The sequence below is a fragment of the Selaginella moellendorffii genome, unplaced genomic scaffold, assembly GCF_000143415.4.
Source record: "Selaginella moellendorffii unplaced genomic scaffold, v1.0 SELMOscaffold_108, whole genome shotgun sequence".
In the NCBI taxonomy this organism is placed as follows: domain Eukaryota; kingdom Viridiplantae; phylum Streptophyta; class Lycopodiopsida; order Selaginellales; family Selaginellaceae; genus Selaginella; species Selaginella moellendorffii.
The window spans coordinates 46,035-67,016 of record NW_003314369.1 but is presented as its reverse complement, the minus strand read 5'-3'; the positions used below and the strand labels follow the sequence as shown (position 1 = coordinate 67,016).

At 47.4% G+C, this 20,982-nt stretch overlaps 5 protein-coding genes across 8 annotated transcripts; 2 read left to right on the top strand and 3 right to left on the bottom strand.

The window, feature by feature from the left end:
- The first annotated feature begins 28 nt into the window (after positions 1-28).
- LOC9631201 (transmembrane protein 184A) lies at positions 29-1,939 on the top strand. Of its 2 annotated transcripts, XM_024664191.1 has the most exons (7): positions 29-232; positions 278-432; positions 491-564; positions 640-789; positions 850-1,135; positions 1,205-1,438; positions 1,512-1,939. In XM_024664191.1, the coding sequence occupies exons 2-7, from the start codon at positions 286-288 to the stop codon at positions 1,827-1,829; spliced, it is 1,209 nt and encodes a 402-aa protein (XP_024519959.1). In that variant the 5' UTR covers positions 29-232; positions 278-285; the 3' UTR covers positions 1,830-1,939. The 2 variants fall into 2 exon arrangements, with proteins under 2 accessions (XP_024519959.1, XP_002990421.2); XM_002990375.2 differs by having other exon boundaries at positions 29-432.
- Positions 1,878-5,733, bottom strand: LOC9631240 (titin). 2 transcript variants are annotated; one of them, XM_024664184.1, is made up of 12 exons: positions 5,337-5,733; positions 5,024-5,250; positions 4,908-4,963; positions 4,779-4,850; positions 4,329-4,726; positions 4,212-4,283; positions 4,065-4,153; positions 2,642-4,000; positions 2,499-2,576; positions 2,329-2,443; positions 2,211-2,261; positions 1,878-2,141 (listed from the first exon to the last, which is right to left on the bottom strand). In XM_024664184.1, exons 1-12 carry the CDS (start codon positions 5,670-5,672, stop codon positions 2,097-2,099), a joined length of 2,898 nt encoding a protein of 965 aa, XP_024519952.1. In that variant the 5' UTR covers positions 5,673-5,733; the 3' UTR covers positions 1,878-2,096. The 2 variants fall into 2 exon arrangements, with proteins under 2 accessions (XP_024519952.1, XP_024519953.1); XM_024664185.1 differs by having other exon boundaries at positions 4,329-4,681.
- Positions 5,734-5,919: 186 nt separating this feature from the next.
- Positions 5,920-8,252, top strand: LOC9631200 (glucan 1,3-beta-glucosidase A). The gene is made up of 11 exons (XM_024664205.1): positions 5,920-5,996; positions 6,060-6,155; positions 6,220-6,258; positions 6,357-6,466; positions 6,537-6,656; positions 6,721-6,909; positions 6,970-7,125; positions 7,182-7,351; positions 7,412-7,564; positions 7,624-7,982; positions 8,044-8,252. Exons 2-11 carry the CDS (start codon positions 6,107-6,109, stop codon positions 8,250-8,252), a joined length of 1,554 nt encoding a protein of 517 aa, XP_024519973.1. The 5' UTR covers positions 5,920-5,996; positions 6,060-6,106.
- LOC9631239 (protein arginine N-methyltransferase 5) lies at positions 8,002-11,526 on the bottom strand. Of its 2 annotated transcripts, none has more exons than XM_024664237.1 (24): positions 11,355-11,526; positions 11,188-11,290; positions 11,024-11,133; positions 10,880-10,969; positions 10,746-10,823; positions 10,589-10,698; positions 10,467-10,542; positions 10,330-10,416; positions 10,208-10,283; positions 10,058-10,155; positions 9,956-9,991; positions 9,825-9,893; positions 9,697-9,765; positions 9,594-9,647; positions 9,471-9,545; positions 9,324-9,416; positions 9,175-9,278; positions 9,080-9,128; positions 8,935-9,021; positions 8,783-8,882; positions 8,632-8,719; positions 8,489-8,582; positions 8,297-8,435; positions 8,002-8,242 (listed from the first exon to the last, which is right to left on the bottom strand). In XM_024664237.1, exons 1-23 carry the CDS (start codon positions 11,490-11,492, stop codon positions 8,352-8,354), a joined length of 1,968 nt encoding a protein of 655 aa, XP_024520005.1. In that variant the 5' UTR covers positions 11,493-11,526; the 3' UTR covers positions 8,002-8,242; positions 8,297-8,351. The 2 variants fall into 2 exon arrangements, with proteins under 2 accessions (XP_024520005.1, XP_024520006.1); XM_024664238.1 differs by having other exon boundaries at positions 8,002-8,216.
- A 4,102-nt stretch (positions 11,527-15,628) lies between these two features.
- Positions 15,629-16,282, bottom strand: LOC112342418 (germin-like protein subfamily 1 member 15). The gene has a single exon (XM_024664204.1). The coding sequence runs from the start codon at positions 16,280-16,282 to the stop codon at positions 15,629-15,631; it is 654 nt and encodes a 217-aa protein (XP_024519972.1).
- Positions 16,283-20,982: the final 4,700 nt, after the last annotated feature.

Below are 20,982 nucleotides of genomic sequence, written 5' to 3'. Positions count from 1 at the left end.
AGCCTAGCAAACACCCTTTAGTTTGACGGGCGTGACGAGTATCCCCTTCCTCCACTCGGGATTAGGGTTCTTGGATCGATGGCCCGGCAGCGCGAATTGGAGGGCGGCCAGAGTAGTGATTCCCGGCATAGCTTAGCTCCGTGAGAGGCGTGTTCTAGATTTGCAGCAGCATTGTGGGAATGGAGCTGGGGAGGAGCTCATTCTGGCGATGAAAGCTGGGGATTTCTACGAAGTAAGCCTATGAGTGTCTTGAATCGCTACAAAGATCTGGATTTAGGGCAGCAAATGGCGTCGATTGAGGTCCTGGGATTCTCGGCACTGTGTACCTGTGCCGCGGTGCTACTCTCCACATGGCATATTTACATGCATCTCATGAACTACACGGAGCCGACGTTCCAACGCTACATTGTGAGGATCATCTTCATGGTTCCGGTAAGAACAAAGCTTTTTTTTCTTTCGTTCTTGGGCCTCACGGCCGAGTTCTTCGCAGGTCTATGCGATGATGTCTTTCCTCTCGCTCGTGTTGAACGACAAATCCATTTACTTCAACTCTATACGAGATATGTAAGTTCCACTCCTCCCAAGTCTTTCATTTTCTTTTTCCTCTCTTTCGTGGATCTGACTTTTGTTTCTTTGTAGATACGAAGCCTTCGTGATCTACAACTTCTTGTCCCTGTGCCTAGCTTGGGTCGGCGGTCCCGGCGTCGCAGTCCAGAACTTAAGTGGTCGAGTTTTGAAGCCATCAATCCAGCTGATGACTTGTTGCTTCGCTCCCATTCCTCTCGACGGGTATGCAAACGCATCCATTTCTTGGTCGGTGCTGATGCCCCGTTCTCTGGATTTGCACAGGCGTTTCATTCGAAGATGCAAGCAAGGCTGCTTGCAATTCGTCATTCTCAAGCCCGTTCTCGTTGCGGTGACTTTTATTCTGTACGCCAAGAACAAGTACGAAGACGGGAACTTTAGCACGCGGCAGAGCTACCTGTACATCACAATCATCTACACACTCTCCTACTCTCTAGCCCTGTACGTGCTCGTCCTCTTCTACGTCGCCTGCAAAGAGCTTCTCCGGCCTTTCAAGCCCGTGCCAAAGTTCGTGATCATCAAGTCAGTGGTGTTCTTGACGTACTGGCAGGTCCGTTATCAACTTTGGAAGCAACAAAGTTTTATGGGATCTAACTTTGCTTTTTCTGTTCCCCCGCAGGGCGTCCTGGTTTTCCTGGCTGCAAAGTCTGGGCTCATAAAGAACGCCGACGACGCAGCGGACGTCCAAAACTTTATAATCTGCATCGAGATGGCGGGTGCTGCGGTTGGGCACCTCTACGCCTTTCCTTTCAAGGCTTACGCCGAATCAAAGGCGGGTACTGCAGGAGGACTTGCCGGAAGCTTTACGCACGCCTTAAATCTCAAAGACGTCGTCTATGACACAGTTCACCAGGTGAATTGAGAGTCTTTCTTCGCTCTCTTGGATTTGTTGTCATGGTTTAATCGTTTTCGTTTTGCTACCACAGTTTGCTCCTACATATCACGACTACGTCCTGTACAGCGAGGAAGACGCTCGAAAGTATCGATTGAGAACGGGGCAGGAGATGGAAACGATGCATCCTCACGCATTCACCGACGCGGACACCAATCCCATCCGCTATGAATCTCATCCAGTTGGGCCGCTCTACGAGACATCACTGCTGGACACGCTACCTCCAGGCCAAGCAACATCGCCCATCAGAAAGAGCAGCTCGGAGCTCAAGACCGCGGCGGTGATGAAAGCTACCATCGACGCCAAGATGGCAGGAGACAAAGCTCACTCGGACGAGATCAACATCTTGTGAGCTCTATAGTTTTATCGACGCCTGCGAGAAAGAGAGAAAACTTCTGGAGAAAAAAATGAGAATTCGATTCATTTTTTCTTTCGTTATACAAATGATAGAATGTCTTGGCATCGTCTCGAAGCACCACATCGCTCGATATGTGCCCGAATGGCACACAATAAGAAAAAGGAAAAAAAAATAGTCTCAATGTACAGTCTAGCTAAGCCTTACACTCAGTTACCTTATAAAAATGAGCCGACTCCCTCTGGAAAGAATGTTGTGTGGTATTTACAACGCTTGGCGAGCATACTCCTTGCATCTGTCCTTGAGCGTCTGGAACAACAAAGAGCGAGCATCGTTTCCAAAATCTAGAAAAACAAAACGATTCCACTATAAACATACCCGCAGTTCATCGTGAAGCAAGAGGAACGTTTTGCTCATTCGCTTGAATCTCTGAAAGGAAGTTAAGTTCACAGTAAGTAAGACTGATCAACCGGGACGGGAAGTGTTTTCATGTCACCTTGCGGCAATGCATATAGTCCTGTTTCACCTTTTGATAGATGGCTGCGAGGCGAGTCTTGTCATTGGCGCTCTTCGCAATGTCAATGTCTCTCTGCAATCTTTCAAAACTTCCCCTGGCACGAGAAAAATGAGAAAAACAAACAAAGATGAGATTGCTTCCACACGTACCTATCGCCTTCCAAACAAGAATTCAGTTGAATGTACACAGGATACTTCTCCCGGTATTCGCGACAATACTCCATGTACCTGAAAGACCACGACGAGAGTTAACACAAACATCAAAGAAAGAAAAGAAGAAAGAAAATACGTACTGTTCATGGCTTCTGATAGGACCTCTCACTTCGCTGACGGCTTTCTCGTACGGAACAAAAAAGTCCGTGTCCTTAGACGTACCTCCCGGAACCGGATCGGAATGTATCCTGTCTGCCTCTACCCGAGCTCCTGTATCGAACTCTTTCCTGTCTGCCTCTATCCGACCTCCTGTATCGAACTCTTTCCGAGGCTCGTTCCTGTCCGCCTCTACCCGAGCTCCTGTATCAAACTCTTTCCGAGGCTCGTTCCTGTCTGCCTCTACCCGAGCTCCTGTGTCCAACTCTTTTCGAGGCTCGTTATCTTTCGGTTGATGCTTGCTCTTTCTCACAGAAACCTTCGAGCGTCCGTCGACTTTAGCAGGAGGTCCAGAAGGTCGAGGATGAGTCTCGGGTCCAGAATGTTTGGGATGAGCCTCAGGTCCAGATGATGTCCTTGGATAAGCCTCGGGGCCAGAACTCCTCGCCTCTGCTGCTTCAAAAGTGGTGTCTCGTGTATGTGGTTCCAACTTTTTATCAGTATGTGCCCGTGAAGAAGCTCGTTCTCTCGAGTTTTGTTCCAGCGCCTTGGAGACCGGAGGCTCGACTGGTTTTTCTCGCTTCTCGTCTTCACGCGGTCGACTCTGACTTTGAGTAGGAGCTGGCAACTCAGGCACGTCGCTCTTGACTTCCAGTGCCTCTTCAGGTGAGTCACCATCGCATGGAATAATGTCAACCTCTAACGGTATAGTCTCCGTTATTCTCTCCACGATAGAGTTGAGTTTGGAGCTATCATCTGCGTCAACAATGTCGATGTCCTCGGAGTCCTTATCTCTGTGAAGTTCGTCAGGAGTCTTTCTTTCGGAGCCAGGTCTCGCACTCGCAGGCTTGGATTTGTGAGACCTTTTCTCTGCTTTGGCTTTCGGCTTGTGGTTATCGTCGTCGCTCACAATATCAACATTTTCGTCCTCCTCGTCGCTGCTACTGCTGGATTCGCTGCCACTACTTCCACTACTTCCGCTTCCGCTACTGCTATCGCTTTCACTATCAGAGTCGCTATCGCTGCCACTGGTGCTACTAGAACCACTGCTCGCCGCAGCCTTGGGAGGATTCGGCTCCTCCAAAGGCTCTACAGTAATATTAGCATCGTCCCCTGGAGTTCCTCCCGGTTGAACTTCTCCCTCCTCTTCGTCCTTTTCTTGTATGGCGTTGGTTTTATGTTCTAGTAGCACTGGTGACTTCGCCGGACTCTCATCCTCTTCCCCGATATCTATCCGTTCTACTTCGACACCTGCGGCAGGTAACTTCGCAAACTCATCCGCCTTGGATTCAGCAGCACCGGCAGGAGATTCAGGAGAGTCCACTGCCGTTGCATCTGGTAAACTGAAGAAGAAAAAACAATTCTTACGGATCGGCACAAAAGAGCGCCTTTGAAATATAAACATACCTGCCACTTCCAGGAGATGGCCCTGTATAACTTTCCGGCTGAACTCCAGGCTTGAGTTCGTATTTTCCCGGAGCTTTATATAGAGCGATCTGTAGGCATGAAACACCATAAGTAGAGAAAAAATGTAGAATATAAAACTAAAGTTACCGATTTTAAAATCTTCTCGATGTTCCTTCTGTCCGGTTGCGGCATTACTTCGCTTAATGATTTTTCAATAGCCTGCAAAACCAAGGATGAGCTTCGTGTATGCAGCTAAAACTGTACCTTCATTCCCCTCGGGGTTTCGGTCAATAAAGCAATTATGGTGTTTCGCAATTCAGTCATGTTCACTGTTCCTCCTGCGGCTCCTCCGGCAGAGGTCGTCGTCTTGACATGAACTTCGGGTGTTGTAGCCGCCGACGTTTTCTCCTTCTCCTTCTCCTTTTCCTTCTCCTTTGGAACCGCTTTAGCTGGCGAGGCGCTTCCGATGGTGATCTCCTCGACAAGCGCACGCTTCTCCACACTTGGCAGAGAATGCGGAGGAGCGGATGCAGTCGCAGCTAGAGGCGGAGAGCGAGCTGCCGGAGGCACAGCCGGCTCCGCAGTTAGTAGCGGTCCATTTTTCTCCTTAGACGGTACTGAGGCAGAATGAGCAGGAGGTGGCTTAGACTTAGCAGGAACCACTAAAAAATTTATTTCTTCAGCAAAATTAAGAACACCCTCACAGCAACTTACCTGCCGGTGTGACCTTTCGTTTCTTCGGTGGCGGTTCCTTCTTCCCTTTTATTGGAGGTCTTCTGGCAGCAGCTGTGCAAACAATCGTGGTGAGGAAAACTCTGCAGCAGAAGCATTGAAAAGACTTACCATCTCCCGGTGCAGCCGTCTCCGCTTTCATCAGCGAAGAATCCACGAGAATGGCCCTGCAAGCACGCACAAATGAATGGAAAGATAAATGCTACACATCTCACGAGAGAACTTACTTCCGGGACTTGAGTTGCTGCTCCGCCTCAACCGAGCGCTTCTTCACTCTGTCCTTCTCGCTGGCGCTGAGAGTTCGCTGCACAGCAATCTTCCTCCACACAGATCCCACTGACGCGAGCACTCCCTGCCCGTCCTCTCCAGCCTTTTGCTCCTCAAAAACGTCGCAAAGCTCCCCCGGCTCTGGCGCTGACGAGAACTTATACTCTTCGTGTCCCACCTTTAATAGCTGTGAAGAGAAGACACCCATCAGTCACTCCCTAGCACGATCGAGAATGCCAGAAATAAATGTCTAGGCTAGAGCGAAGAACTTACATGACCGCCGCTAGGATGGCTCGCAAACTTGATGCTGGAAGCCGCGCCCTCGGCCTCGGCGCGGCGGAGCTCATCCAGCAATCCGGGAGTGAGGCGGATCATCATCGCGAACTGCGACGAGCCCTGCGGAGCGCATACCAGCTGGAAGGACTCCTCTAGGGCACTGGCGGAGGAGCTGGAATCGTTGCGCGGCGCAGCTCCCGCGGATTTGGAGAGCTGCTGCTGCTGCTGACTCTTCTTGGGCGGCATACCTCGGCGGAGGGCCGCGATCCCTCCGGCGCCGCCGCTACCGCGTCCATGGCCGCCCTTCCCTCCACCCCTCCCAAACCCTGACATTGGCCTCTACTTCATTGCGCCATTGGCGACCATGGCCGGCAAAAAATTTCAAGCCCTAAGATTTGTATACCCTCGACTCAATGGTTTCGACATTGCCCACCAACCTACCTAGATCCCATCAAACTTTACGTGCCCTTATTTTATCCTAGTTACCATTACCATGGGTAACTTTAAAATTAGGGTTCTTAGAAGAATATAAGAATCTTTACAAAACCCAGGAGCCCTAAAATAAATTTTCTACCTGGATCGCAGTGCTCGTGCTCTGTGCGGTTGAATGGCGCGGCAGCGCGGCGCAGGAGCTACAAATCTTACATTGACTTTCGGGTATTGGGGCAGTGCGAGTGGAAATTCCCTTTACACTGTTCTTGGCATTGTTTCTGGATCCAGCGTATGCTACAAATGCCGTTTTTTTGCCCCTTCTCGGGCACTCCAAAATGCCGGCGCGGCCGCTGCTCTTGCTGCTGCTTCTCCCATTTCTCAGCGGTTAGTCATGGAGTTTTTCTTTGGGTTCGTTCTTTACTTGACTGTGAGCGTTTCGGTTTTTCAGCTTCTGGAAGGCAAATCACCAATGCGTCGGATCATCACGGTATGCGCTTGTAGAGTTGGACGGATCGATGCTTCGTTTTCTAGTCTTGTTCCTTTCTCACGCGCTCTTGTTTTGTTTCTTCTTCTCACATGGAAAAGGTGGAGAAGCATTTGGAAAAATCCGTGCGGTCAATCTCGGAGGATGGCTAGTGATCGAGAAATGGATCAAACCGTCTCTCTTTGATGGAATTCCAAACAAAGACCTCTTGGTACTTTTCTTTCCTTTCTTCCATCTCTTGCTTGCTGGTTTGCTTACTCTCTACGATTTCTTAAAACTAGGATGGAACACAAATCCAGCTGAGATCCCTCAAACTTGGATTGTTCGTGTCTGCCGATGGCGGAGGTGGACAGAAGATTTCTGTCAACAGACCATCAGCTTCAGAGTGGGAAACTTTCAAGGTAAAGCGTTTCGCGTAGAAAACCTTTCTTTCATCTTCTTAATCTTCTTTTTCTCTTTATGCAGCTGTGGAGAGTTACTAGCACTAGATTCCAGCTACGTGTCTCCAACAATGACTTTGTTTCGGCTTCAGATGAAGGCGCCGTGGAGGCCTCCAAATCTTCACCAGATATGTGGGAAACTTTCGAGATTATTCGTGACCCGAGCTCGAGTAAGAGAGTTCACCTCAGAGCTCACAGCGGCATGTATTTACAGGTCCGAAAGATCTTGCGCTTCTTTTACTTGAACTTTCCTCCTTACCTTTGTACTTCACAGGCAAAGGATCCAAGCCAACTTACAGCAGATTACAAAGGAACTCCAGGCTGGGATAACAATCCTGCCGTTTTCGAAATGTTTGTCAACACCCTCCTTGGAGGAGAGTTTCAGTTGGCAAATGGTTATGGCCTCGCTGCAGCACCGGCAATCTTCGAGGTACCAAGCAAGTTTCGTGTCACATATCTGAATGCGTTTCGTTCTTTGGTTTCCAGCAACATAGAAACGGCCTTGTGACCGCGAATGATTTCAAGTTCCTTGCATCCAACGGGATCAACGCCGTGAGGATCCCCGTCGGATGGTGGATAGCGTACGATCCAAAACCACCTTTTCCTTTTGTTGGAGGCTCTCTGCAAGCTCTTGACAATGCTTTTCAATGGGCCGGGTAACTTAGATTCCTCGTTCTCGCCTTTTTCAAGCTCTGATAATTTTTCTTACGATCCAGGATGAACAACATGAAAGTTATCATTGATCTTCATGGAGCTCCTGGATCACAAAACCCGTGGGAGCACAGTGGAACACGCGACGGAGTTTCCATTTGGAGTCAGCCCAAGTACATCTCTCAAACCATCCAAGTGATCGATTTTCTTGCTTCCAGGTATCGTTGAGCTCTACATTCTCTCCAAAACCTCATTGTTAAGTATACCACTCCACCAGGTACTCGAAAAATCCTGCCTTGCTTGGCATCGAGCTCTTAAACGAGCCTAGAAGTGACGATGTTTCATTCGAGACTCTCAAGCAGTACTACACTCTAGGCTATCAGACAGTCCGGAAGCACACCTCGACCGCATACGTGATTATGTGCCAGAGAATTGGAGCTGATCCAAACGAGCTCGCCAATCTTTTGACAAAAGAGAATGGCTACTCGAACGTTGCGCTTGACATCCATCTCTACAACCTCTTTTACGTCACATTCTACGGCAAATCTGTCCAGTGGAACATAGACTACGTTTACAATGAAAGGAAGCAGCAGCTAGATTCTCTTCGCGTCACTGGGGGGCCGGCCATCTTTGTTGGTAAGAAGATCGTTTTACATGGAAGAAGAGATCTGATTTTTCTTTTTTTTTTTCTTGGAAGGTGAATGGACAAACGAGCTGAACGTAACTGGTGCCTCGAGCTCGGACTACACTGCCTATGCCACTGCCCAGCTCGAAGTTTTTGGTGCTGGAGCGTCGCTCGGATGGTCATTCTGGTGCTTGAAAAACGATAATCTCCACTGGGACTTTGAGAGGTCTGTCAAGATGGGGTACCTTCGCCGCAAAGGATCACGAGGGGGCTGGCCATGACAACGTTTAGCTATACGGAAGCTTGAGATATGAAAAGCTGATACCTTGCTTTTGAAAGAATACTAGAGGCACAAGTTGCCAAAATGAAAACTCCCCAAGCTACAAACCGACCCAGTAAGATCGACCATTGGGATTGTGAAGAGGAGATACGGTAGGAGATGTAACGCTCCACTCATACCACACCTGCGGATAAAAATATATGTAAGAGTGGACATGGAGAAACAGAGAGGCCTTACTTTGGTAGGAGCAACACAGCGCCAAAAGTGGAGCTCCAACAAAGCACCGGCAGGAACGTATATTGGTGTGCGGAGAGGAAAGAATATAGAAAACCTGCAAGAAAAATAGAACCGACTCCAGCATCTCCATTTGCCAAGCTTACCAGCTGAACATGTTTGGTGTTGCTGTAGATGGTTCAATGCCGAGGTGAATATCCTTGTACAAAACAGCGTCAAAGTAGCCTCCGAATCCTGCGTAAGAGTGAAACGTAAACATTGATTTGCGGGTGAATAAACAGTCGAAGACAACAGTACCGTGAACTAGAGCTGATCCTGTATCCGGTGAGAAGTTGAAAACGAGCCGCTTGTATCTCCTGTTGTCAGTGTTGTCCGTTGGGTGTACAAATGTAAAAACCTGTAAATAAACAAAGAGTTGTCTGCCGTTCTGGACCTGGCATAACACTTACAGGTTGAGGGGCAGCCAAAGGAGCCGCATTGTGCAGCTTTACAACATAAGCCGTCTCAAAATGCGAAAGGTCATTGTAAGATTTGACCTGTAAAGGCACAAGGTCCACCAGGTTAGCTGTCTAGCTCGAGCAAACAGGTACGTACGTCATTGTACAACTTTGATGCCGTAACGGGACCTATATAGCTTGTGTATCTGCAAGAAAACCTGTCAAAACGAAGACTTGAGTTCTGTCACTTACGATGAGGGAATAGAAATTCCATCTTTCTTCAAAAACCGTTGAGCGCCGTCCAAGCACTCCGGAGAGAGCTCGTTATCTCCAAATGATCCCAAGAGCTCACTAACCTGTCACACAATATGAGGACAGAAATATGCAATTTGGTGATATACCAAAATATCTGCTTGCTCGGGAGCATCCCAGTGCCTCATGTCGCAAGAAACGAGTTCTACTAGATCTTCCCATCCCTCGATCTTGATAAGCCTCTGATCACACGCAAGCCGATGAAAAACTAAGAGAAATTTCAGAAAGGAATTTACCGAAAGCGTAACAACAGCGTTGGGATTCTTTTCAACCGCATAGACACGTAGATTTCTTCCACATTCTTCAGCAGCCTTCAGATAAACGAACGGAAGTCAAGAATTATAAAGACGCTTGCATACCTTGAGCGAAGCTCGCACAAGAGGTCCTCTTCCAGCGCCAACCACCATAAGCACCTGAAACTTAAAAAGTCATTATCCCAGAAACACTGACCATCATACTTACAATAGTTTTGGTAGATGCCTCTGCATCAGACACCCGATCTACTAAGGCTGCCCGTATAGCGTTTTGATACTGTGTTAACATAAACAATGTAGGTTCGATGCATTTACAGGTAAAACGAAAAGACGAACTTGATCATATTTCGTGGCATCTTTTTCAAAGGTCTCGTAGGTTTGCGCCTCCAAATTATCCATCAACGGCTGGAAAGAAAAAGAAAAGAACGAGCGAAAATGTTTTAAGAAACATAAGATTTACGGTATACCTGTAGTGGCGCTTGCAGGAAATCTCGGTATCCTAACTGCAAATGTAATGTGGTAATTATACGTCTTAAGAAGGAAGAAGAAAGATCATGGGTAAAAATCACCTCGAATTGTTCCTGTGTAGTCAATGGGTCGAGCTTGCGATAGAGGTTTGCAACATAATCGCGATAAAGTATTAAAGGGTCCTGAGAGTTTCCATTGTCTGATTTCAAAACGAGGAATCAACTAGTTATCAAGTGACTAACAGAGCACACCTTGCCCAAGCTCTCCATTTTCTGCCGCATACTCAAGCGCACCAACTGAATGAAATGACTCACCGGACAAAATAACCTGTCCAATGGTCAAATGTGAAACACAAAGAGCACGAGCAACAAACCTGCACTGAGTGATTAAACAGCATTGTAATCAGACTCTGGTGACGCTTTGACAGGCAAGGATATCCTCGTTTGTTCGTCAAGAAGGCCTAAACATTAGCTATTAGAAATCGCGACCCTGTGTTTGTGTGACACTTACACTTGTATGGAGGATAGCAGCCTTTAGCGGTTCTCCAATCCAGCGTTTGATGGCGCTCGCCGGAGGGAGTGATGCTCTGAAAAGACAGTGAGCTAATATGCAGTGACAAGAGTGAAAGTTACGTGATGTCGAGCGCGACGCCCAGCTGGCTATGATACTCGCAAAGTGTACGAAACATATGCCACCATTCCCACGAATCATTGAGCAAGCGGTTTGATATTGGATCCCTCTTCTGCCCAAAGCAATCAGATTGAGAAAAAAAGAAAACCCAACGTTTACCAGATATGCAGCATCTTCAGTATCAGTTGCCTCTGCCTCCTCCATTTCCGGAGTTTGCAATGGCAATCTAAGCCATAGCTGAAACAAACCTCTTAGGATCCAAAACCATCCAGAAAGAGCAATCGAACACAAACCTGCATGTTCCCCAGGCCTTGGAGAACCTGATTGACGCAGCGCGCATAGTTTGCACAGCCAAATACCTTTGGAGTTGGAAGTAAACACGCCTGGCAAGAGCGAATCAGTAGAAACCACATCCAAGTCTACAAACGAACACAAACCTGTACAGAGAGATGCCCAGCCCAGCTAAGCTCCTTCTTCAACACAAGCTCCGAATCCAGACGAGCAACGTCGTCATCACCATCCAAGTCAATCCAGTCACTTACTCGTCCTAGAACAAGAAGTAAAATCCGATAACCATTTGGAAACGAAGCGCTACACTTACCAACGACATGGCTGCTCCACTGCGTCGAGCTAAACACCAGGTCCGATCCACAAAACGGTGGAACCAAGCCCGCATTCTTACTGGGCCTATACTCCGGATTAGTCTGCCAAGCACACAATAAGAACACAACCTAGAACACGAACTAAAACTTTGTGCTATAATCTCACCAGAGGAAGAACGATGAAGTCGAATCCAGCCGAGAGGCTAGACGATAGCGCCTCCTCGATGTCATCCGTGTGGCGTAGGATCTCACAGCCGGCGTAGCGCGACTCGCTGTTATCGCCGGCGCGCTGCCCCAGCGGCATCGCAATCCCCTCAAAAAACCCTAAACCCTCATGAGATTAGGGCAGATACCAGTTAAGAAAATGCGATGCCTCCTTGATTTAGTTTTAAAAAAATCAAATTCTTACCTTTAACAAATACTCTTAATCACTTCCGTCAACTTGGAGAGCTGCTTCGATCACTTCGTTCAGGTTATCAGATTCTTGAGTCTGGAAAAAAGCCCTAGCCACATCCGTGCGACCAGGACCAAGAGTGACGATAGCGAGAGCGCTGACCGGGTCATCCGCGGACCAGCCCTCGAGGAAAGATAAACAAGTCCCCAGGATATCAAACCTTCTCGAACAGCCTGTTGGCAGTCGTCACAAACCCAGCGTCGATGCGTCCCTGGAGACAATAGATGACCTCGGATGATCAGGGATGGACTGTTGTGATGTGAAAAGGGATGGACATAACACTCATGAGCTCGTTCATTGTGTTCCGACTCTTTTTACATGACTCCAAGGGACATGACTCATGACCAAGTGGACATGCCACGTCAGCTGATCGATCTCGACACTCCCACTCTGGCTCGATCAGCTGAGAGGATGGACTACCCCTCCCACTCAGCCGAAACAGATGGAGAGCAGACTCCCAGTGCAGCGCGATGGCGTTCAAAGGAGTCTCAAGCCAAAGCCAGGAGAAAATCGTCACCACACTTGTACAGGTACACGTTTCCTTCCACTGCAAGAGGAACACACCCCAGGCTCTTGAAGAACGCATCAATGTGTTCATACCAAACCCTCGGGGATTGTTTAAGCCCATACAGGGCGCGATTGAGCTTGCAAACAAGATGTTCCTCACCAGGTTTGACGAATCCAGGTGGTTGCTTGATGTAGACCTCCTCGTTCAACTTGCCGTGCAGGAAAGCAGTGCGAACGTCCAACTGGTGCAGTTCCAGGTCGTACTTGGCAGCCAGTGCAAGGATCACTCGCACAGAGGTCAACTTCACAACTGGTGAGTACGTCTCCATGTATTCCAAACCTGGAATCTGGCTGAATCCCCGCGCGACAAACCTGGCCTTGAACTTTACTACAGTTCCATCAGGTTTGTACTTGACTGTGTAAATCCATTTCGAGCTCACAGGGTGAGCACCTTCAGGTAAGGTTGTCTTTGTCATTGTATTGTTTCGCTCATGCGAATGCATTTCAGCATTCATGGCTTCTTGCCATTGGGCAGCATGAGGTCTAGCTAATGCCTCGTCAACATTCGCTGGAATGGGGATTTGCTCTGGATTAGCAGCCACGAAGTTAGCCTGGTGCGTTCCTTTCTTTTTAATTTTTCCAAAACTAAAGAAGGGACGAGATTGCTCAGCTTCCAGTTGCAGCCTCGATGGTACGGGAACTCGAGCAGAGCGCCGTGGTTCAGGACGTGCTGGAGGGTGGATCACAGGTGGTGGAACAAGTGGAGAGTCTGGGAGAGCTCCCACTGAAGTTGGCGACCTGCTTCCAGCTCCCACTGAAGGTGATGATCCACGTCCAGCTCCCACTGAAGATGAGACGAGGAAGAACTCAGGAGCAGCTTGAAATTCCTCGTCGCCCTTGAAGTAAGTGTTCATCAGCTCTTCAGAGAAGCTAAATGTTCTCACTGGAGGAGATTCTTGCAGAGGCGTAGCTAAAGGGCATGGTGGCAGTGCTGGAGGAACCACCACGTTACCATCAGCAGGAGCAAGAGGCAGCAATGGGACTTGAGAAGGAGCTGTAGTCACGTGAACTGTGTCCACCAGCTGGAGTTCCACGAAAGTAGGAGCAGGAATTTCAGTGCAATCCTTGTAGAGCTTGCTCTCATCAAAGAGCACATCCCGTCCTTCCAGCAAAGTCTTGCGCTTGAGAGAATAAAGGCAATATCCTGTCATGCCTTCCAAATATCCCAGGAAAATGGATGGCTCAGCCTTTGACTCCAGCTTTCGGCGTTGCTTGTGTGGAACGTGTGCATAGGCGAAACAGCCAAAAATGCGGAGATGATCGTAACCAGGTGCGTGACCAGTCCAACGCTCATAAGGAGTGGTCTTCCCAGGCAGGGCACGTGTTGGCAACCGGTTTCGAACATAAACAGCCGTGTTAACTGCCTCTCCCCAGAAAGCAGCCGGCATTCCCGCGTGAAGCAGCATACAGCATGCAGCTTCTATGATGGTGCGATTCACCCTCTCGGCAGCACCACTCTGGGCATGTGCATCAGGGACAGCATACTGGCGCTGGATCCCAGCTTCAGCACAAAACGTCTCGAAGTCTCCAGAGACGAATTCTCCTCCATGATCGCAGCGGAGCACACGAACTAAACAGTCGTGTAGCTTTTCTACCAAAGCCTTGTATTGGCTGAAACAGGAGAACACTTCTGACTTATGAGCCAGCAGGTACACGATCAGGTACCGCGTGTAATCATCCAGGAAGGTGACGACGTAACGTTTGCCTCCCAAAGATTCAACCATAATCGAACAAACGTCCGAATGTACTAACTCAAGAACAGAACTTGCTCGAGAATGAGAAATCTGTGGAAAAGGAAATACGTGTTTTCCACCAACACAAGCTTCGCAGAAGGGCAGCGCACTCCCAAGCGCCACAGGAACATCCACCTTTTTGAGCTGTTGCTCGTTCACGTGACCAAGGCGCTCGTGCCAGGTTGCAAGTGTCACAGGTGGAAGGATCACGTGAGCATCCAGGCGGTAGAGCGTATCAACTGGAACTCCAAAAGCGACCTTGTCTCCAGTCTCGGCATCCAGCAACGCTCCCTGTGCTGTGAACAGAGTATCGAAGCCTACTTGAGCAGCAGTTCCAATCGACAGCAGCGTGTGTGTGAGTCCCGGAACATACGACACAGGATAGATCTCCCGGATTTCTCCAGAAGAGAGCTGAACCCTGATTGTTCCTTTGCCTAGCACGTCGTGAGCAGAGGAGTCACCGAGTCCCACGGCGTCACGCTCACACGGTTCTTGGTAGTCAAAGAACAAGGAAGCCATGGGCGTCATATGGAATGACGCTCCAGAATCCAGCCACAGCTCTGGTCCGAGCACGGGCTGGTGGCTGCTGCTTGCAGAGCGAGCCATCAAGAGCTTACGAGGAGTCCCAGAGCCCTTGTCTTTGTTTTCTTTGTCTTTGTTCTTGGCAGCTTTAGCACGATCAGCTTTCTTCTTCTTGCAATCCCTCGCCAAGTGTCCAGGTTTGTGGCAATAGTGACGATCAAAGTTCATGGCCATGTGAGATAGAACAGATGCGAGCGTGCTAAATGCAGGCGTGACGGTTGCAAGCAGCAACGCCCTGGCGCGATCGTCCGTGACAGGAGACCCAGCACCAGTCAATTCAGCCATTAGCCCTCGAATCCGTCCCACGTACACAGCAATGGTTTCATCCGTTTCCATGTGAAGCGCCATGATTCAGCAACATGGAAGAATTTACTGCTTGGGCCACGAAGATCGTGCGAAGTCCCATCAACGATGTTCCACGCTCGTTTCACAGAGAGGATCAGCCTGATTCTTGTCGCCCATGTGAAGAAATTCGTGCCACAGAGCTTCCATCGCCGCCAATATAATAGGGCAGGGTTACTATGTAAAATATCGATTTAGAAGATCGTGAGAGAAGACTGGTGGCGGCGGCGGCGGCGGCAGCAGCGGCGGTGGTGGGGTTGAAGCGGCCGTGACAGCAACGTCAAATCAACCAACCAGGATCGTCCCCGAAATCCGATACCATGTTGTGATGTGAAAAGGGATGGACATAACACTCATGAGCTCGTTCATTGTGTTCCGACTCTTTTTACATGACTCAAACTCACGTGGACATGCCACGTCAGCTGATCGACTCCCAATGGACCCTTGTGTGTTGAGGCCTGGGAACCTTGTGATGTCGATCAACTGGACCCTGATGTGAGAGTGTTGGTGGATTAGGCCAAAACCCTAATTCCAGGATCACATTGCTCTATCAAAATATTGATTGCTCGACTAAAATCTGGAATGGCGCAAGACTCCAGAAATTTCTCTACTGGAATGCTCCATCCATGCTTGTAAGAAGCGGCACAAAAATCTTGGAAAGGCCTGAAAAACTATAGTTCAATCTGCCTGGCGTTCCCCTTTGAACTAAGAGCTTTATTGAGATTTTTGCAAGCATTTTGTACTTGGACCTTTTGTCCAGAATCAAGTCCGACTCACTCCACGTCGTAACTCATCAATCTCATTTTCGTCAACCTGCAAAGTTGCCTCCAGAACTTCGTTCATGATGTCTGGAGTGGTCTGGAACAATGCTCTAGCAATGTCTGTTCGTCCTGGGTTTTGACTTCCAAGCGCAGCCACCGCAACCGTGTCCGACTTATCCAGGTTTCGCTGGAAGTGAACTAGTCCCCTGGGAAAGATGAACAGATCACCGGGATATAAAACCTTTGCAAACAACCGGTTGGAAGTTGACACAAATCCAACATAGAGGCGTCCTTGGAGGAGCCAGATGACCTCGGACGCTCGGGGATGGTTGTGCGGAGGATTCACGCCAAATGGACCGAATGCAAGGCGAGCAATGGAGAGTCCCTGCGTGTTGAGGCCTGGAAACAGTCTGATATCGATCAAGTCGGCTTGGATTCGCAGTGTGTTGTTTATGACTGGAGCCTGACGAAGGATTGTGGAGGTGAAGTCATCGGCAGTGACTGTGGTGGGATCTTTGCAAGGAACTCCGTTGATGAACACATTGGAGTTTGGATCTTCGACGCAGAAATCCTGGAGAGGATCCTCATCGCCCAACACTCCAATAATAGTTAAGCACAGAAAGAATGACACCGTGACAATTTTGATGAGAGCCATTGGTATAGAACACTTGAAATTGTGAAAACTCAAGACGAAACTACTTGGTATGAATCTGTGGCCTCTGCTCGCTGGTATTTATTCGCAGAAATGGCATCGAGAGCTATAATTTTTAATTGTTTCTCATGGTCATGTATACATTATGCAGAGACAACGATATGTCATGTCACCCGTTGGCGTGAAGTAGTGGATCTTGAGTGAACGAGCTCAAAAGAAGAGGAGCCGTGAAAGGTAGCATGGAAAATTCGGAGACTTATAAATCAGACTTTTTAAAACGTTTCTAGAACTGAAATTTCAACAATAAAGGAAACCTCTATCAACCGCAAATCTCCACGGTAAACAGTGCACACTTTGAAAAGTTGACAGAGATCCAGCCACGGAAAAACTCCGCTTGGAAGAATTAACTTAGCACAGCAATGACTCAATTCACTTCCATTCAAGGTGATCCCAAGGGCTGTGGATTAAAAGGCTCAAGCCTTGAATTATTTTTGTACTTAGAAGTGTGTTGTGTTAATTGTTAATGCCTCAGATCTTCTCAAAATGTGTGCATGCAAGTGTTACAAAGATTGTTTTGTCCAAGCTACTGGATCAATGAGCTTTCATCCTTATAAGGTGGGGCCAGACTTGGGCCACCTCTTGGATTTCAAGGCTCTCGTCACTGGCTGATCTTCTAAGCATAAAAAGTCCTCCTCATTCCCTGCTTGGCCCACAGCACGATTGTGAGGAGGTGCGAAGATACTTGAATAAAAGAATGAGGAACGTGTTGATGACAAATATAATAATATAATTTGATAGGAAGTCTGACTAAAGTAGAAACACAAAGAGACGCTAATGAACATAAGAGAAAAGGTTACTATCCTAGATCTGGCTTGCTGTTTGCTCTTTGAATTTTATAAGCTTTTATGGGTTAGAGACAAGGCTCTTCTGGGTTTGCTTCTAGCTGATTTATCAAATTAATATTTAATCTGCCGGAATCGAACCAGCAATCTAAGGGTTGAGTGTTATCACAAACTTAATAAACTCGTTTAAACCTTCTCAAACAACTTTTTGGAAAATGATTTGTATATGTAAAAAAATTGTCTCTCGACACTATTGAGCACTGCAAATAAATACTGTCGAGCAGAGGTCACAGATTCATACCAAGTATTTTGTCTTGAGTTTTTGCAATTTCATATACCAACAGCGCACTCTTTTTGTGCATCTTCTCCAGGATTTTTGCATTGAGGATCCAAACTCCAACGTTTCCATCAATGGTGTGCCATTGCAAAGATCCCAACACAGACTTCACCTCCACCATCCTTCAACACACTGAGAATCCAAGTTGACTTGATCGATATTAGAATGTTTCCAGGCACCTTTTTTTTGTTTCCTGCCTCCTAGTTTAATTAGGTCTTTCAATGGAAAAGTTGGATTTTCGCCAAGCTGCTCCTAGAAAAACTCGGTGCAGAGGCATCTGCAAAGGAATATCCCAGTCCTTGTATGCCTTCGGAAAAAATGCAGGGCATCAATCCGTTGCCAAGGGAAATTATTGCTTATTTTAATTAATATTAGCCTATTATTAATAGATGCAAGTAAAAATAAAATACTCATCAAACTTTTAACATGAGTATGTTTTTGACTTTCTAAACATACATGTGTTCAAGAAATTAGTAAATATATTAAACAGCAATAAAAGTAAAGTAAAAAGTAACCTTTGTTTATTTTACATCTACTTCTTAAAGAAAATGAGTACCTTCAGTTTTTGATAATACTTTTCTTAGGACCTCCTTGATCTATCTTAGTGGACTGAATCAATTTTTAAAAAGTAAATCATATAATAGTATAGCTTGATCCAAACAATCAAACCAAGCTGGAGCAAAACGTGGTGGTCATACACAAAACTTTGTCAGCAAAGAGGAGACGGTCGGCAGAATTTCACTCAACTTGTATACCCGCATAAGAGCCAGGTATGCTCAACGCTTTCAGCAAAACCTCATACAAAAAACAGGGAGAAAGAAAAACAACTTCTTACTTACTTAATAGGAGAATCATGCGAGTTCCTTGTGTCCATGAAAAGTGTCTGGAGGTGTCTCCACCTCCAACCAGCACTTGGAAACCACTCTAAAGTGCATGATGCATGAGTGGTCCAAGTCGACCAGCCATATGCTGTTGCTCCCATCGGTGCATATCAAGTTCTCGTACACTTTCACATCGCCAAGCTTGTCATAGCATGACACAACATGCCACTTCTCCCCTTGCATTTCCATGATGATCAGTCCCTCCAAATCATACACTGTACATTATGGCACCGTACACTATGGATATTGTACGGCAAGGAGAGATTCATCTACCACCAAATGTTGTGGATGGTGCACCTGAGAATATATTAGATTCTCTATTTGGAGATGGGTTTGTGTGAAGGAATATTTTGTTAGGTGAAAAGGTTACTTAACTTGTGAATTAACTTGGGAGCCTCTTAGGAATCTTACACATGCCCGTGAGCTTATCACGGAGTATGAAAATTATAATAAACAGTAGTTTTTGTAACCTTTGTAATAAATCTTGCAAATCAATAAAGTAATACATTTCTTTAAATTCACAAGTTTTGTTTCTTTCGTTCATTAGTTTTGGGTCAGTGTTGGCAGGTTGACTTTGACACTTCGGTGAATGGGTTTAATTCATAATTATAAGGATAACTATTATCGACTGATCACAAGTTCTTACCACTCTCTCATTGACTCATTTTTTAAAAGGGGTATGGTCATATAAACAATTTCTTCTACTAACTTATAATAATTGTCTAAATCTTCTCGATGAAATTGATTTCTACTCAGGGGAGTTAGGCCTCTAGCTCTTTCCCTATATCCCTATAGACAAGGGTGTATCATTCCTTTGTAAGTCAATTGGTACTCGGAGCAACAAAGGTGGCTAACTCTTTGTTAGTGACAACTAAAGGGTATTTGAGTCTTAATATTTTTGGATGTAAAGGAGAAGGTTCAAGTGTCTAATAGGGATAGTGGTTGGATTGTATAGCTAACCATCAAAGATATTAAATTGGCTTTTGCAGGGGTGTATTGCTCTTTGTTTTACGTTTGACTTGGGTTTAAGCCTAATCTTCATACTATGCTAATTGATGTGGTACTCACCTCCTCACGGTAAGCCATTGGTATATTAAAATTGTGTACACACCATTTGACATTGTTTTGCATGCAAATCCTGGTGTAAGCCACAAATTTTTCCTTTCCAACTTGCCAGCTTACCTCGTCTATCCGTCCAACACTGCCTTGGCTTTTGCTAAGTTCCCTCACCAAGGTTCCCACCTATGGTATCAACTCCTACTTGGTCCTACTTGGTTTCAACTACTCATTGCACAAGCAATAGAGCGTTAACCATCCATCCACAGATTCCTAAATCTCTCCCAATCCCCCTCCCCGGGTTGGACTGGACTTAAGGTTCGGCTACACTCCCCGCAGGCACAAGTAGCCAATCATACCAAGCCTCCAGGTTCTTAACACCCCTTGGTACCACAAGACTTGATCATGGGACCTTCTAAATCTCAAGTCTTGGGTGCAACACTTGCTTCAGGATGTTGGGGTGAAACACCATGGCCTAACAGCCCGATATGAGTACCTCTACCCCCCCACTTCCATCCCGAAGGAAGGCCCAAGCCCCTAGGAAGGGCGAGGGCCAATGAGCCGCAAGGTACTCAAGTGGGGCACCACTCCACATGAGCTGGGAGCACCACAGTCGGTTTCCCTTTTAGGAGTGGGAGCTGTTCTTGAGCACTTTCTGGGGTGGCCCCTCTGGCACCACCCAAGTTCCTGCTCACTCCCACCCAAGGACCCTCAGCCCTAGTCTCAACCTCAAGTCAGTTTGGAAGCACCACTGGAGAGTTCCTTCAAGACTGATTCCTGAACCTCACTATCCCTACTATACTTTTGGAACCCCCTGCAGCAGCCCCCCCCCTGGGAGACGCATGCTTTGGGCTTTCACCCCTTGACCCGTATTAGTACTCAGAATCAATCTCGGACTCGATCTCGGACTTGATCTCGAACCTGACTTTGGACTCGGTCTCGGACTCGATCTTGGACTCGATCTCGGACCCGATCTCGGACCCAACTTCGGACTCGACCTCGAACTAAGTCTCGGACCCAATTTGGATCTCAGACTTTGTCTCGAACTCGGTCTCGAACTCGGTCTTTGATTTGGTCTTTGATTTGGCCTCGAACTCGATCCCGGACTCTATCTCGAACTCGATCTCAGAGTCGGTCTTGGACTCGATTTTCGACTCAGTCCCATCCAATGAACTCTTTGTCATTTTGGTCATGCTTTCGGGGATCCTTTAACCTATGACACCTTGGAGAGTTGGTTCCTTACAACTCCACCACCCATAGAAGAAGTCCGATGCCCACATTGAACGTCTCTCTTTTTTTTTTTATCTTACGACTTGTTGACCATGTCTCCGGGGGCATCCCCCCACTTAGCAGTGTGCCTAAGTTAGCCTCCCCGGCCAAGAGCCCATGACAACGGAATATAGGTGTCCCTATACTCCTCACCTCACCACGCCATAGTATGGGGTTGGGACTTGAACCCAGCCTTGCTTTACTAGGGGGTTGGGACTCAAACCCAACCTCCGTAGAATATGTCTACGGATTCGACATCCTCGCGGGGAGTCGGGCGTAGTTCCCTACGCTTGGTCGAGCTAGCTAATCCATGCTAAA